General features: G+C 41.1%; 1 protein-coding gene across 1 annotated transcript in view; it reads right to left on the bottom strand.

The window, feature by feature from the left end:
* ADAMTS16 (ADAM metallopeptidase with thrombospondin type 1 motif 16) overlaps positions 1-16171 on the bottom strand; it is a 151071-nt gene that overhangs the window by 70808 nt on the left and 64092 nt on the right. The window contains exons 11-13 of the mRNA XM_041731954.1: positions 7884-7979; positions 2896-3044; positions 1130-1302 (exon numbers count right to left, since the gene is read on the bottom strand). Coding sequence (XP_041587888.1) covers positions 1130-1302; positions 2896-3044; positions 7884-7979 — 418 coding nt within the window. The remainder of the gene's footprint in view (positions 1-1129; positions 1303-2895; positions 3045-7883; positions 7980-16171) is intronic.

Genomic DNA, 16171 nt, shown 5'->3' with positions numbered 1-16171 from the left:
TAATCTATTTCAAAGATTTTATGAGCTACATAATTTATATGGACTTCCATAGAAACTTATTTCCCTTCGTTCTTAGTAAAGAAGGGAAGAGTTAATGATGAAAATATCCTCTGCCTTAGGAATTTTTATGGGCTCACATCTCATCTACAAATAATTTTGTTTATTGTACAATATGAGATCTAACTGGATAACCATAAGAATCAAGTTGAGTATGTGTTTCCACCATTAATGTATTTATTTCCTGAGATTGTGAAGTCAGGAGTAACTCCCATATGTTGACCTTATTTTAAAGTCCTTTCTCCTTTTTCTCCTGCCTACTTATTTCTCACTGACTCAAATTTTACTGGGTTTAGCAATTAAAAACACAACTAAAAATGCTTTGTGTGAAACTCCTTAAAATTTTCCTTTGAGAATGTACTGATTTCATAAAGCTCTTACCATGAAAACATTATGTCCATTGGGCTGGGGAAGGGTAATGTCAGGTGAGATTTATGTATTTCTTAAGTGTTGCTTGGACAGTATTCCCAGTTTCAAAGAGTGAGATGACTAGCTGTTCTTTGAATTTCTCCTTAAATTATGCCCATTGAGCCACTAAATTCAAGTTATTCTAATCTTAAGAATAGTACATCTTCCTCTCAACCTGGAGAGCACAGTCTGACATAAAATATACTGCAGATAAACTTCTTGGTTTAGATCAAGACTTTTGAAAATAGTATACTTGAAAATTATCTGATTTTCAAAAAGATACTAAACTTTTCCTCCCATTCTTTGGCCATTTTAAGTATTCAATGGGTGACATGCTTATAGCAATATCACCATCAACTTCTGTGATTTGTAACTGGGAAAACATTGATCCATTATCAATAAATCATCAGTTTTGAACATTTTATCACTTCTTTGAAGCTCTCACTGTATTATGCACACACTCTCCATTTGCCTGTTAATTTCTGACCATACAGCTGGTCAAGTTTAGACAAGAAGCCAGTGGCCATGGGGCAGACAGAAGAGCCTGTGACCTCACACAGCGATATGATTTACCCGAATACCACACTTAAGATCATGTAATTCTTTAAAGCGAAAAGATAACAAAGCACGAGGCTGTCACTAGAAAGAGGGATTTAAGATTTACCTTCCACTTGGGTGTATGGCTTCCACTTGTAGTGCCAACCTCGGAACCGTTTGCCATTGTACTCAGCACACTGCGCCGCGCGGAAGTCAACACTATTGTGGGGACATTTCTGATTGTTGCAAAGCCTCAGAGTACGAGTTGAGCCCTCACAAAACTTCCCTCCATGTGATGGTCTGGAACATATATTTTGCAGTTAGAAACCTTGTATTTTGGGGTAACTGGGTAACGAGCATTAAGGAGGGCACGTGATATGATCAGAGCACTGGTTATCCTATATGTTGGCAAATTGAATTTAAATAAAGAAAAAGAAAAAGAAACCTTGCATTTAATAGCTACTCTTCCCTCCCTGGAAACTAGGCTTTTTGGAGAGATGAGCAGATCCTGTTAAATTGCACACAGTGACCAAGGAAGGAAAGTGCACTTCCAAGGGACACTGGCACCTTCTTACCTATTAACGATATGGGAGGTATTATTTACAATGTCAGTGGGGCAAGTTTCCATGTGGAAGTGGGTTTGCCTGCATCTGTTCACTGCCACCTCCCAGAACCCCTCCAGAAGGCAGGGGGACATTGCGGTTCTCTTTGCTCCTCAGAGGTAGGACCCCTAAGCCAGGGTGGCTCTCCCAGGACTGCATAGTTGATGGAAGGCAGAGCTGAGATTGATACTCAAATATTTTGCCTTGCTTTCTAGATGGCAGCTTCTTTCTTACTACCAGCTTCCCTGCAGTAAGGCCAGGACACCAGATCAGAAGAGAAGAACCTGTCACCTTCCACTGGTTGGTGCAAAGAACCCCTGCTCACCACCCTGGAATCCATGCGGACACACAGGGAAAGGACATCCTCTTGACGCAAGGGACTTATTGGGTGTCACACATTAGAGACAGGGCTAAGGAGCTGGGATATTACTCATGTTTTAAACAAACTGAGGTATAAAAGGAGGATTTGGAAACACCCCCACACCACTGCACTGGGGATTCCTTCTGACTGTCGTGTTTTCTCACAGAAGGCCACAACTAAACCACATGTTGCAAAGGTTAAGATAGTTGATGAAAAGCCAATCATTTTGCTTTATTTCACATAAAAAAATGGTTCTCACTGATTCTTACTCATTTGTGTTCTCTATGCTTTTCTGATTTATTTGCTTATTTTAGGCAGACACTTGGTATTTCACATAAATGTGGTTAAAATCCATTTCCTGAATGTTGCTGCTCGGTCCAGTAGTTTTAAGCATCTTAAACTATACCAAAGAGATGTCATTGTTTGAGAAATACTTCATAGAATGACTTCCCTACATAGTGATCCTTTTTAAAAAAAATCCAGTATAGTTAACATATAATGTCATATTAGTTTCAGGTGTATAGTGTAGTGATTCAACACTTCCATACAACACTGGGTGCTCATCAAGACAGGTGCCCTCCTTCATCCTCATCATTTATTTCCCTTGGCTTCCTCCCCTCTGGTGACCACCACTATGTTCTCTGGAATTAAGAGTCTGTTTCTTGCTCTCTCTTTTTCTCTTATTTTTCCCCTTTTGTTATTTCTTAAATTCTACATATGAGTAAGATCATATGGTATTTCTCTTTGTTGGACTGACTTACTTCATTCATCATAACCTCCTTTAGCTCCATCCCTGTGGTTATACCTACTCCCTGATTCTCCAGTACCATGTGATGTACAGATGAATATCACTGAGCTGAGGTACACAGGCTGCTGGGAAGGTTCACGGCGTAGAAATCGCTTGTGAGGAGCAAGTGCAGACATGCTTACTTGGGATTTGTGCACAGGCGGTCTCTGTGAGACACCCCTCCTCCGCAGGTCCTGGAGCAAGGGGACCAGGAAGACCAGTCTGACCAATGGCCATGGGTGGGCTTGGGGCCTTCATCGCCGTACTTCACACACTGTCCTCCACGGCACCACTGAAAGTTAAAAAAAAAAAAAAAAAGGTTGCCATGATTCACAGGTGGATAGGCAGGTCCATGGCTGCCATGACACTCAGCCGTGGGGAGTTGGGTTGGACAGGCAGACATCAAAAGCCCACTTCTGTGTAGCACATAATACCAGTACAGTTAATGTAGCTTCTTTCTTCTTTCCAAACCTAGATTGGCTCTATAAATCCCCCCAGAGGAAGATACAGAGAAGAATCATTTTCTAACATCTGAGCTGCTGGAATTCAGCACATTTAATTAAGTAGTGTTGCACGGACTTTCAGTCTGATTGTTGAGCTCTCCAGTGAGTGAACTCCAACCTCCCTGGAACAACGTGCTTTTCATAGCTCTTTGAGAACAGACAGAGTCTTGGGTAGAAAAGTCCAGCTGGAGGCTCCATGTGACTCAACACCTTGTCATTTCTGGCCAGTGCTCTGCGCCTTCACTCCCAAGCACCTGGGCTCGGCGCCTGGAGCCTGGAGGTTGTTAGTGGATGCACATCAGGGGTCACACTGCTTTCCGAGGAGATAAAACAGCCCACACAGGAGCTCCATCTGCCCCTAACAGGCTGAAGATGCTATCAGCTCTCCTTTCTCAAGAGGAGTGCTTGCCAATGCTAGTTCACACTAAAAGCCATGTGTTTTCTTCTCTGCCATCACATGTAAAGGGTACACAACATCTAATGTTGTGTTCAGTTGTGCTGGCTTTCTATACATGGTTTGGTGTAGACTTCAACATCTTTGGGCCATCTGTTGAGAAGAGAAAAGGCAGTTGCTTGTCCCTTGCTGCTGGCCTGCATGGAGGAACAGAGCCTGGCCTGAGGGATGTAGCTGAGGGATGGGGTGAGGGTGAGGTCTCCTCCTGTCTGTCTCCAAGATTAGGGCCACCAGATTTGTTCTGGAAGAAAAGATGGGGTTTTACAAGAGGAAGGTAATAATACTTCAATCATTATTTGTGGTGTTGGATGAAAACACATCACATTGTGGATATTTGACCATTGTTGTCACACAGAAATGGCCATTATAAGTGGTTTGATTTAATATAATTTAAGAAAGAAAAATTAAACATCAGTGATTCTGAGGATGAAAGAATCTTCTCAATTCTTTCCAAGAAGCAAAAAAAAAAAAAAAAAAAAAAAAAAAAGTTTCTCTTTTGTTACATCCTGCCCACAACCCCAGGTGATAGCACCAAGTCTGGGAGTCCCCCTGACACCCTTGGCTCAATGAGGGGTGTGCAGGTGACAGCAGGGCTCTGTTCCCTGGTGGCCTGATGAGTCCAAGGAGACAGCTGGATCTTAGCAAACCAGGGTCCAGCTCCTGGGGACTTTGGGCAGGGTCCTGGGACAAAGAGGGACAAGGACTGTGTCTGTTGTGACTGTTTTGTCTCATTTAAAGAATCATCTGGTCAGAGCTTTCTAATACAGTAGAAAGAAAATGGGAAAGCAGGACCTCACAAGTTGAAAACTCAGAAAATATTTCCAGGTTTTGAAGTCACTTGAAATAATTCTTCTTTTATGGCTATGATTAAGCCAACGAGTTGGTTAAATTTTTTTTGTATATTTTTTTTATTGGAATTCGATTTGCCAAGAGTTGGTTAAATTGATTTTGCTTTGGTATTTAAGGATTACTTTAAGAAAATGTGGTTTAATTTTGTTTTAAAATTACGCAAAATACCTTTTTTTTCAAAATTTATGGTTTATTCTGTTTATTTTTTTAAGATTTATTTTTATTTATTTATGATAGACATAGAGAGAGAGAGAGGCAGAGAGAGAAGCAGGCTCCGTGCTGGGAGCCTGACGCAGGACTTGATCCCGGGACTCCAGGATCGCGCCCTGGGCCAAAGGCAGGCGCGAAACCGCTGAACCACCCAGGGATCCCCTATTCTGTTTATTTTTTAATGTAAGACAATAATTTTATAGATCACTATTTCCTTTTCTTTGGTAAGTCATAGTACACTACACATGTTCTTTCATTCTGCTTCTCCACTTAGCAGTGTGTCTGGAGATTATCTCTTGGAAGCGTGTAGACAGCTTTCTCATTCTGTATTTGGGGTTTTGCCCTCTTCATGGACATCTGCATGGTTTCTGGTCTTTAGCTGTCAAAATTCGTGCTGCAGTTAGCAGCCTCACCAATGCAACTTCTGTTGTTTGTGTCAGTGTATCCTCAAATGACTATTCTTTTAAATGCCATTTTAAAAAGCCTTTCTGAAAATCGGAGGAGAAAGCATGTATCAAATCTCCCATGGAGGTTGAGGGGGATGCATGGGTACAGGCGGACACAGACCCGTAAACACACTCACTCACATGCACATGCGACCTGGACTATAATTCCACATGAATCACCTGTGGATCCCAGCATGAGCAGGTCAGGGGAAGAGAATGTTAAAAAGACCTAAGACATTTCCACTAAAACATAGTTAAGTTTCCGAGTACTGCATCCCATGTGTCTCACCATTTTATATTTTATTGATGTACAGGGTGGCTTTTGAGAAAAGGCTTTACCGTAGCAAGCAAGATGGCGTGATGAGTACTTGTTTCTGCTATAATACTGTCCCCAGAGTCTTCAAGTCACACCCAAACCCAGCACACACGAGAAGCACCCTGATAAAGTCCAATAGCGGGCTCAGGGAGTAGGGTGAAAAGGAGCCTCTGTATTAGTTCTGCTGTGTGGCCTGGGGTAAGTTACTCAAGTGCTCTGAGCCCGCATGTCCTCCTGAGAACCTTAAGGATGGTGCAAGCTACTAGAATGAGTTGTTCCAAAAATGCAATGCAATGACACAGGCCAAGTACCTAGCACCAAATGTAAATTTAATGCAAGAGTGGTTTAATTCTACATTAGTGACCTGTAATTGTTAGAGAGCTAAAATCTGCTTTCATGTGTGTAAGGCTGTAGTCTGAACCCCTCGTCCTGGATTTCCCATGGTGTAAGCACAGAAGAACCTAGTGTCCTTTCCCTGGAAGGGTTTTTGAGTGCACCCAAGGCGGGGCTGCAACAGGCTCACCCTCACAGGGTGGTTGTGAGGATTGAAGGTCAGTGATGTACAAAGGATGGAGTCTGACATTACAAAATGCAGTTTAGTTCTGTTTATAACCATGCACAAGCCTCAAAGGCAGCACAAGGTGGAGGGAGATAGGCTCCATCCAGGAGAAAAGTTCACAGAAGCAGCACAATTATTGCCAGTCATCCAGAACACACCAACTGCTTTGGGATACTGCAGTGTTGACATACTGACTTCTGGCAATGCACACTTCTAAATCACTGAACCTCAGGGACACAGGAGAACCCATAATACAGGAAGACACACAACTAACAGCAAAGGGAGCTTTGGCAGGAGCCTCTGATGCTGTCCCACCATGGTCACCGTGCAGCCCTTGGGCAGAACACATTATTCTGGGTAACTTTTAGGCATGTACTCTGTCTTAGCATGCACTAATTCTTTTCTATATGAAGGAATGGCCCATATTTGGAAATACATGGAAAATAATTTAAAATACCAATGAAGTTCAATTTAACCGTGCTTTCGGGGTAAATAAAATATAACAAGAATATATAGGTGATTCTGAGGATGCGCCACAACTCTGAAGTCAGTCCTTCAGGAAGTTGGGGACTCAAGAAGTGTCTCATGCCCAGGTGACCTGTATCTCAGGGGCAACAGCGAGAGGACTGCCCATTTTTCAGGAAATAGGCAGAATTTTGCAAACTATCACCTGAATAAATTTTAGCCAATTACATGCAGAAAGAGGTGATCACTGGCAGCTTCAAACTCAAGCAAATTCCCTGGTGTCCTGTGACAATGGCCATCTCCAGGCTGTGGTGCATCAGTATGTGGCATGTCTCTTTCCTCTTCCAAGAATCTAAAGGCATTTTTATTAAATTTTTTGCGTTATGAATTATGTAACTACTGTCATTTATATCTCTAGAAGGATTTAATAATCAACCCCACCTTCTCTGGGGGACTGCAAATAAAGCCCATTAGCGTGTGTAGCACAAGCAGACGCTCTTCTCACATAAGTGCACACAGCACAAATTAACACTGTTTGTCAACACATTTAACCTTTGCTGTCTGTACTCACATTTAAGTAGACTCAGGCTGTGATATACTTACTTTGGAATTTACACATAACAGATCAGTGCTATTTAGACATGTATCTCTTTCATGGTTATTAGTGTCACTACAGAGGTCACACACCTAGTAGCACAGAAATGGGTACAGGGGCCGTTTGGGTCCAATATCTATCTTTATCAATAGCCTTGTATTTTAAAAAGAACGATGCATTCACAGGTTAAATCAAAGGAATCGTAATTTATTTCGACAAAGAAAAGGTCATTCCTTTCCAGTGAGCAATAAATGTGCTGTTTATTTCTTTCATAATGTATTTCTTCTTAATGTATTTCTTTCTCCTAACAAAACACCTCTTCTTTTTCCCAGGATACATGGTAGGTCAGAATGGTCTGCTCCAGGGTCTTTAAATTGATTGCTCTGTGGCTTTAATAATACTACCTAAAGTGGGTTCCATGCATGGTTGAAATATGGCCAAGAGTGTAAAGTTTCCCTTTATTAAATGGATGTAGTCACCACCTGTTGCTTGGCATCTATGTCTACTAATTGCAGATAGCCCATCAATTACATCATGGGGAGAGGAGTAAAGTGAGGAGGGAGCCCCCTTCACAGTATCAAAATAAATTAAGCATCATTCTGAACTGGGGGTAGATTTGCACAAAAAAATGAGGAACACAGAGTGACAAAATACTGATATAGGAGGAGGCAAGGAATTGGGTAGAAAGGTTCTGACATCTGAACATGACGCATGATCTAAGATTAGCTCCTTACCATGTCATGCCCACAAATGGTGCCTTCTGCTGCGGGCATAAACTTAGTCTCACATTTCCTTCCAATCCGGTGGCACCACAGGGCTTTACAGATATCCTACCGGGGAGAAAAGGTCATTAGTATTTCAGATGGTCCACAAATCTATAATAAAATATTACTGAAAAATACAAGGGGAAAGTAACTGTTATAAATTAAGAGCCATTATCTACTTAGCAGTAGAAAGAAAGCCCAGAGAATTAGGTTCCAGACTTGTCTCAATTACATCCCTGAAACTTTATTTATTCCTATGTATTTACCATAAATTTAAGAAAATTATTTTTTTCTAAATTAAAAAATAAAATACTCTTAACTTAGAGGCTGCAAAAAACTGTAAAAAAATTAAAATTATAAAAAAACCTGATAAAACCTAAAATTTTATCATTTATGTTTGGCCTCACCATTCACTAAGTCTCTAAATCTGAATCCTCATTTCCAGATTAAAGATGATTATGAAACTTTCTGGCTTGTCCATCCATCGATCCATCCATCCATCCATTCATCCATTCATCCATCCACCTACTCACCCACCATCCTCAATCATTGATGAAGGTCTAGAATATGTCAGTTGCCTTGCTAGGAGGCCATTTCCATAAAGAATACAACCCAGACTGACCCTCTGGAGGATGGTCTAATGGGGTAAATTTGCTGTAAGTCACCATATGGTGCACATGGAAAGAGATGTCCCTACAGGGGAAGAACACAGTGCAGTGTGAGCCTGTTGGAAGGAGGAAGGAGGAATGGGCTTGGCATGGACACTCAGAAAAGGACTCATGGGAACATGAGATCTTTGAGCCAACTCCTGAGCTGGAGGTATTTACTGGGTGGCAGGGGGACGGCGTTCAAGGAGAAAGAACAAAGACTCCATGCAAAGGAAGGAAGATGTGAAGGAAAAAAAAAAAATGTGTGTGCAGAGGAAGGAAGACCCACGTGGCTGACCTAGCGGTAAAACAAAAGAAGATCTGAGAGTTACACACTATGAAAGTCTCTCCAAGTGCAAGGAATTAGTTTTACTTTCATTCTCTTCTGAGCCCAAAGGAATGTCTTAGTGAAAGGCAAGTAGTAGGACTCAGAAAATGATGGAAACTTCAGGAATGCCGGTGGTAGTAGCTTCAACTGCATGGGAGAAAAACATTTCTTAAATTATCTGCACAACTATTCTGAATATTTGAACAAGCGGCTGTGTTATTTCCCAAGATATTTAATGGCTGTATCTACTGGGTGATCTGTATCATAAACAAAATGCAACACGGCCAAACGTGAACATAGTTTTGCTTCAAAGATGGCATTTTGCTGCCTTTATGCTTCTACTCCCTATTTCTTGATGTTAAAAGGTGTGACCGATCCTACGGAGCTTCTCTGCACAGCGTGTGTGAGTGATCTTTTGAAGGGGGTTGTTTCTAATAACCAATATTAATTTCACTTTCATAAAACTATTATTAAATCTCTTTTCTAAGCTTAATTGTTACATTTTTGCAAACGGAGGACATACATAGATTTCCCACCTGTACCTCTCTCACTAATAACTCACCTTTGAGGAACTTGGAATGGTAAGAAGGAAACCTTCAATGTTTAATCTAGGCATCAACTGCGTTTATTTTGAAGTGTCAAAATAACCTCCTATGGGTACAATCAGTGTAACGTTAAATTTCATTTCCCTGCAAAGTCCTCCAAGACCACTGAGCATGACTGGGGCAAATATGTCATCTGGTGTTTAGTGCGTTCCTTGCCTCCCAAGACATTAATTGGCATGCTGCACTGGGGCCTCTGTTCTTGCCCAGAACAGCACTGAGGGATCAGAGTCCTAAGAAGACCTCAAGGAATCCATAAAAGCAGGGGCCTGGGTATCTGTAACTCTCCAAAGGGACAACTGGAAAGCTCGGCTTGCTTGCAGGGTGACAACTTGAGAGAATACCAGGATATAAATAAAGCTTCCTTGAAACTGGAGCTCACGGACCCAGGCTCAAGGTCTGGGTGGAAAGGTGGCAGATCAGAACCAGAGTCTGGAGTAGGCATGACTGCCCTTGAGTGGTGGCCCACTGAGCACAGCTGGCTGGCTGGCTGGCTGGCTTACAGAGACCTCCTAATTCAGGAGCCTGGGATTGCACACACAAGCAAATGCAGGCATGAATGGATGAATGGATGAACAAATGAATGAGTGGGAATGAAAGAGGTAGCCACTCTTGTGGGCAAGCCAGCCGGGAAATGAACTCAGTGGTCTAACTGAGAGACTGGGCTTTGGAGAAAGAAGGTGTATCTGGTGAGGATGGGAAGGGCGGACCAGGGCAGGTAGAGTCCAGCACGCTTGTATCCTTGAGGATGGCAACACCCACTCCTCAGCTTGTCCTGAGAGCTACGTGAAGTGGCTGTAGGTAACATGCGCAACTCAGACTGGCACCAAGCCAGCACACACTTCCTTCGCCACTCCAAGGAGTGAGGTGGTTCCAGCCCAAATGAAGGTCTCTGCAGGGCTTCCTGGCTATGGCCCTGGGGAGCCAGTGGTACCAATTCATGGGGCAGTTTCAAAGATGATCCAAGATGATACAAAATAAATGTTTTAAAATATGAAATTATTTTTCTGTATTTCTGGCACAGTGCTCGATACCTAGCTGACTTTTAATAAATATTTTCTGAGTGAGTTGAACATCTGTTAGTTTGTTCCCATGGAAACCATGAACAGAATGAGTGGAAACATTTTTCGTGTAAAAGGAAATTAATAATGGTCAATGCAATGTTATCATAAGGACATCTAAGACAACATAAGGGGGCCACCTTATGTCTGAAAATAGATCTAGACCCTACTATTTAAAATATTTTCTTTTTTGAAGATTCTTTTTTTTTTTTTTCAGAGAGAAAGAGAGCATGAGTGGGAAGGGGCAGAGGGAGAGGAAGAGAGAATCCTCAAACAGACTTCCTACTGACCATGGAGCCCAGTCCCACCACAGTATGATCAAAACCTGAGCTGAAACCGAGTTGGACGCCCGACCACCTGTGCCACCTAGGCACCCCTAAAGTATTTTCCTAATAGACTTACATGATAGTTTTCTGGAACATTCTACAGAATAAAGGACTATGAATGGAAGATACTATTAAAGGTGACAGTCTTTAACTTCACCAAGGACAAAGCTCTCAAGTATGGGATGCAGGTGATAGCTTGCCCAGAAGGCATGTGACCCACTAACCCCAGTGGCTTATGCCCCTTGTGTACTTCAGACCATCCCGGAACCTGCTGCATCCCCAGTTCAGCTCTCCAGGCAGAAACCAATCACAAAGAGTTAAAGGAGCCTTGAAATATCATATAATCCGTGTTAATGTTATTCAACATATAGAAAAGTATTTGAGACTTTGGCACCCTAGAGAAATAACTGACATTTAATAAAAATATGACACTCTACCCTGGAAAACAAATACAAATTCTAGTACCTCAAAGAATTAGATAATAAAATGGCCATGAAACAACCAAACAACTAAAAACCAGTTACACCCTCTTACTCTTATCATACTTTGACTAAACTGCTAACTTCTAGACAATAATACGCAATGATTGTATTAAATTAAGCATTATTATTGTATGTCATTACATTCTTAATTAAATTTCAGGGTCCTCTTGGAACAAAGACCCTATTAAATCACATGTCTAGGGCCAAGGACCTGGAATGTAAGACATGCTGGGTGTGGGGGAAAGCTCCCAATTTCACATCAGTACCCAAGACACCAAGGTGATCAAATTTCAAAGTAATTCTGGCAGCCTGTATCTCAGACTGCAGGGTCAGGCCACCAAGTGCCGATGATATTGACGAAGCAGAACAGGGCACTGGATGAAGATGCAATGTTTGCAATAACTAATGGTTAGGAATAAAAAAGCTGAAGCCCACAGGAACAGCCCATGCTCGCTTTCATCTTTGCAGGTGAGGAATCTGATCTTTAATGAAGGTGCTCACCTGAGAGTCTATCCTATAATTCAAGAGCTATGTTCATGAAGACCCACTTCAGTCACACTGACTTGGTTGAATTAAGCATTACAACCGAACACCTCAAATAAAGCCAACATTTTCCGATGACTGTGTTGGGAGTTTATTGTGGGATTTCTCTACTGTGAGTGCAGCGCCACCGGATCCATTTCCTCAAACTGTCTGTATTACACTCTCCAAAAATACAAACTGCAAATGTCATTACAAATGAGGTTATAATGAGATCTGTAATTTATCACAATTATTTGTTTTTCAAGTAGTGGGGTGCTTTATCAGTAGTTCCAATGGTCACTTGACGAGGCATCAGAGGACAGAAGAAGCCAAGCTGTGGCCATATAGGTGTGTGAATTTATACACGTGAATGTAAACACACATTTGTCCAAGAGGCAGATGCATGTGCATTTGCATTGGCTATTAATTTTTCAAACTAAGCAGCAAATGGACTTGAAAGAGTCCCTTTCTTTTTTTGTTTGTTTGTTTTGTATATTTTTTTATTGGAGTTCAATTGCCAACATATAGCATAACACCCAGTGCTCATCCCATCAAGTGTTCCCCTCAGTGCCCGTCACCCAGTCACCCCAATCCCCCACCCACCTCCCCCTTCCACCACCCTTTGTTAGGTGTCTCTCATGTTCTGTCTCCCTCTCTGATATTTCCCAGTCATTTTCTCTTCTTTCCCCTTTATTCCCTTCACTATTTTTTATATTCCCTAAATGAATGAGACTATATGTTTGTCTTTCTCCAATTGACTTACTTCACTCAGCATAATACCCTCCAGTTCCATCCACGTTGAAGCAAATGGTGGGTATTTGTCGTTTCTAAGACACGAAGAGATGGAAAAATATTCTATGCTCATGGATTGGAAGAATTAATATTGTGAAAATGTCAATGCTACCCAGGGCAATTTACACATTTAATGCAATCCCGATCAAAATACCATGGACTTTCTTCAGAGAGTTGGAACAAATAATCTTAAGATTTGTGTGGAATACCAAAAAAAAAAAAAGATTTGTGTGGAATCAGAAAAGATCCCGAATACCCAGGGGAATATTGAAAAAGAAAACCAGAGCTGGGGGCATCACAATGCCAGATTTCAGGTTGTACCACAAAGCTGTGATCATCAAGACAGTGTGGTACCAGCACAAAAACAGACACATAGATCAATGGAACAGAATAGAGAATCCAGAAATGGGCCCTCAACTCTATGGGAAACTAATATTTGACAAAGCAGGAAAGACTATCCACTGGAAAAAGGACAGTCTCTTCAATAAATGGTGCTGGGAAAATTGGACAGCCACATGCAGAAGAATGAAACTAGACCATTCTCTTACACCATACATAAAGATAAACTCAAAATGGACGAAAGATCTAAATGTGAGATAAGATTACATCAAAATCCTAGAGGAGAACTCAGGCAACACCCTTTTTGAACTTGGCCACAGCAACTTCTTGCAAGATACATCTATGAAGGCAAGGGAAACAAAAGCAAAAATGAACTATTAGGACTTAATCAGGATAAGAAGCTTTTGCACAGCAAACGAAACAGTCAACAAAACTAAAAGACAACCTACAGAATGGGAGAAGATATTTGCAAATGACACATCAGACAAAGGGTTAGTATCCAAGATCTATAAAGAACTTTTTAAACTCAACAGCAAAGAAAGAGTCCCTTTCTAAAATCACATTTGCCCTTCTATCACCATGTTCAACAAATGTTAATAGAGGAGCCCTTCAGTGCTAACTGCTGGTTTAGGCACCAGGTAATTTGCTTGTTATTATTTATTTATCAAAGATTTTATCTATTTATTTGAGAGAGAGAGCATGAGCAAGGGGGGTGGTGGTAAAGGGAGAGACAGAGAAGCAGATTCCCCACTGAAAAGGAGTCCAATGCAAGGTTGGATCCCAGGACCTGATCATGACCTGAGCTGAAGGCAGATGCTAAACCAACTGAGCCACCCAGGTGCCCTGCTTGTTATTTATTAATTTAAATTTCCCATTAGTGAACTTCTGGATCTTTATACTTCAACTTAACAAAATAGACCTATTTTCATAAAATTTCAGAAGCCGTTTGTTGAAAAAAATAAATCTTATAACTGAAAATGTTCTGAGATGCTTTAATTCACGTGGAAAATAATCTAACTGCCCCACCGTATCTAAATTTGAGATTCAGGACCCTAGAGATTCTGGCCACACAAATGGCATTTAACTTAGAAAACACATCGTTTACTTATGTTGAAGAACAATTAAAAAAAAAAAAGAACAATTTTACATCACAGGAAATGAGCTGACATAATTGATTTTAAGGGATGTACTTTTTTACTTTTTAACCTGAAAAGGTTTCTTCTACCGTCCATGATGAAGTAACTGGGACCAGGCTTACTTTTCCAAAGAAACACCACATAAAACTGGACAAAATATATGGGCCAGTCATTTTAGACTTTGCAATAGGCAGCATAGTACATGTCCCTTGAGAGAAGGGAGATTCGTAAGGTGAGTGCCACTTTCACTCCATCAATCTGCCTGGGAGCACTTTCCTGATACTGTTCAGAGAGGTGGATCCCAGGCAGACACCAACAGTCTTCCTGAGGGGAGGATGCAGAGATCAAAGCTGGGGCCTGCAGAAGTAGCTGGGAATCTGTCAGAATCTGGGGCCAGAAAGGAAGAAGCCACCTTAAGTAGGGGGCCCCAGATGCCTGCCTGAGGATTTCCTGCAAGTTTTTCCTGATCTGTGGGGTGAATGGCTGATGTACCAGATGACACTACATGTGGCCTAGCATGGGGCAGCAGCTCTGGGCTGGCAGCTGAGCTGCTGGATGACAGAGGCCATGCAATGTTGGAAGACACCGGAGTTCTGGCCCACAGGCAATGGAGAGACCTCAGTAGGCATCCTGGGCCCTCCGTGGAGAGCCCAAAGTCCACACCCTGGGAAAACCCGAAAAAGAGGAGCCCTAAGGAAGAACCAGAGAAAGCCTCAAAGGGTGAAGGGATCACCTATTATAATAATATAATACAAATTCATATAACATTAAGTGATCTTGTACTATAATATGTTACAAATATACTTAAGGGTATAAAGGAAAAAGTGGACAGAATGAGAGAAAATACAGGAAATTTCAGTGGACAATAGAGACTATAAAGAACCAGATGGTATATCTGGAACAAACACTTAAAATCACCCAAATGTAGAGTTTGCTGAATTGTCTAAACAAATGATTAAGAATACCAGGAGATACAGCTGATGATCAACTTTTTATCAGAGACAGCTGAGTCCAGAGGAAAATGGAATTATATCTTTAAAATGTCTACAGGAAAAAAAATAAAGAAAAAGCTGTTTAGGATTCTATATTCAGGAAAAATGATTCTTTAAAATGGAGGGTGGATTTAATGGCATTTTCAGATAAAGAAAACCTGACCTACTTTGTGCCTAGCAGGTGCAGGCTACTGGGAAGGCTAAAGAAAGATCTTCAGGCCAAAGCAAATGATGCAATTCGAAGCTGATCTGTAAGAAAGCATAAGTACTACGTAGTAAATCTGTGGGTGAATATAAAAAATGATGTTATTTTACTTAAAAGCAACTTCCTATGTTAAAACAAAAATTTTAACGTTGTGTCATGTGGCTTGTAACATGCACAAGGTGAAATACATGATGGCAACAGTACAGTGTGAGGGTCACATGGATTCACTTGTTGTAAGGATCTTGCATTTTACATAGAGTGGCGCAATGTTAATTCTACACTGACTGTAAATTAAAGATGCAGCTATAATCTCCGGAACAACCAGTAAAAGTCAGTATGAGAAAGTAGAGCTAAGATGCAAATTAAGGCAAAAAATAGAACTGTTAGAAGTTTAATCCAAAAGGAAATAGAGAAATAAAAAAGTGTGTCCAACAGGAGATGAAATTTAAAATCTATCAACACAATTCCCCACATTAATGTAACAAAAAAGAAAAACAGTATAACTACATCCCTAGAAGCAGAAAAAAACATTTCACAAGAGTCAATAAACTTTTGTGATAAATACTTTGAACAATCTAGGACCATAAAGGGAACTTCTTTAGTTTGATAAAGGGTAAGTATGTAAAACCAACAGCTAACATTACATGTTTTACTTTAAAAAATTTAATTTTAATTGCAATATAGTTAACAGGCAGTGTTCTATTAGTTTCAGATGCACAATACATTGATTCAACAAGTCTACACATGATTCAGCACTAGTCACGGTAAGTGTGCTCTAAATCCCCAACCCTTCACTCCCAATCCCCTCACCTGCCTCCCCTCTAGT

Source organism: Vulpes lagopus, chromosome 17, assembly GCF_018345385.1.
Source record: "Vulpes lagopus strain Blue_001 chromosome 17, ASM1834538v1, whole genome shotgun sequence".
NCBI classification, from domain to species: Eukaryota; Metazoa; Chordata; class Mammalia; order Carnivora; family Canidae; genus Vulpes; species Vulpes lagopus.
The sequence above is the reverse complement of the archived record's forward strand: the minus strand, read 5'-3'. Positions and strand labels throughout refer to the sequence as shown.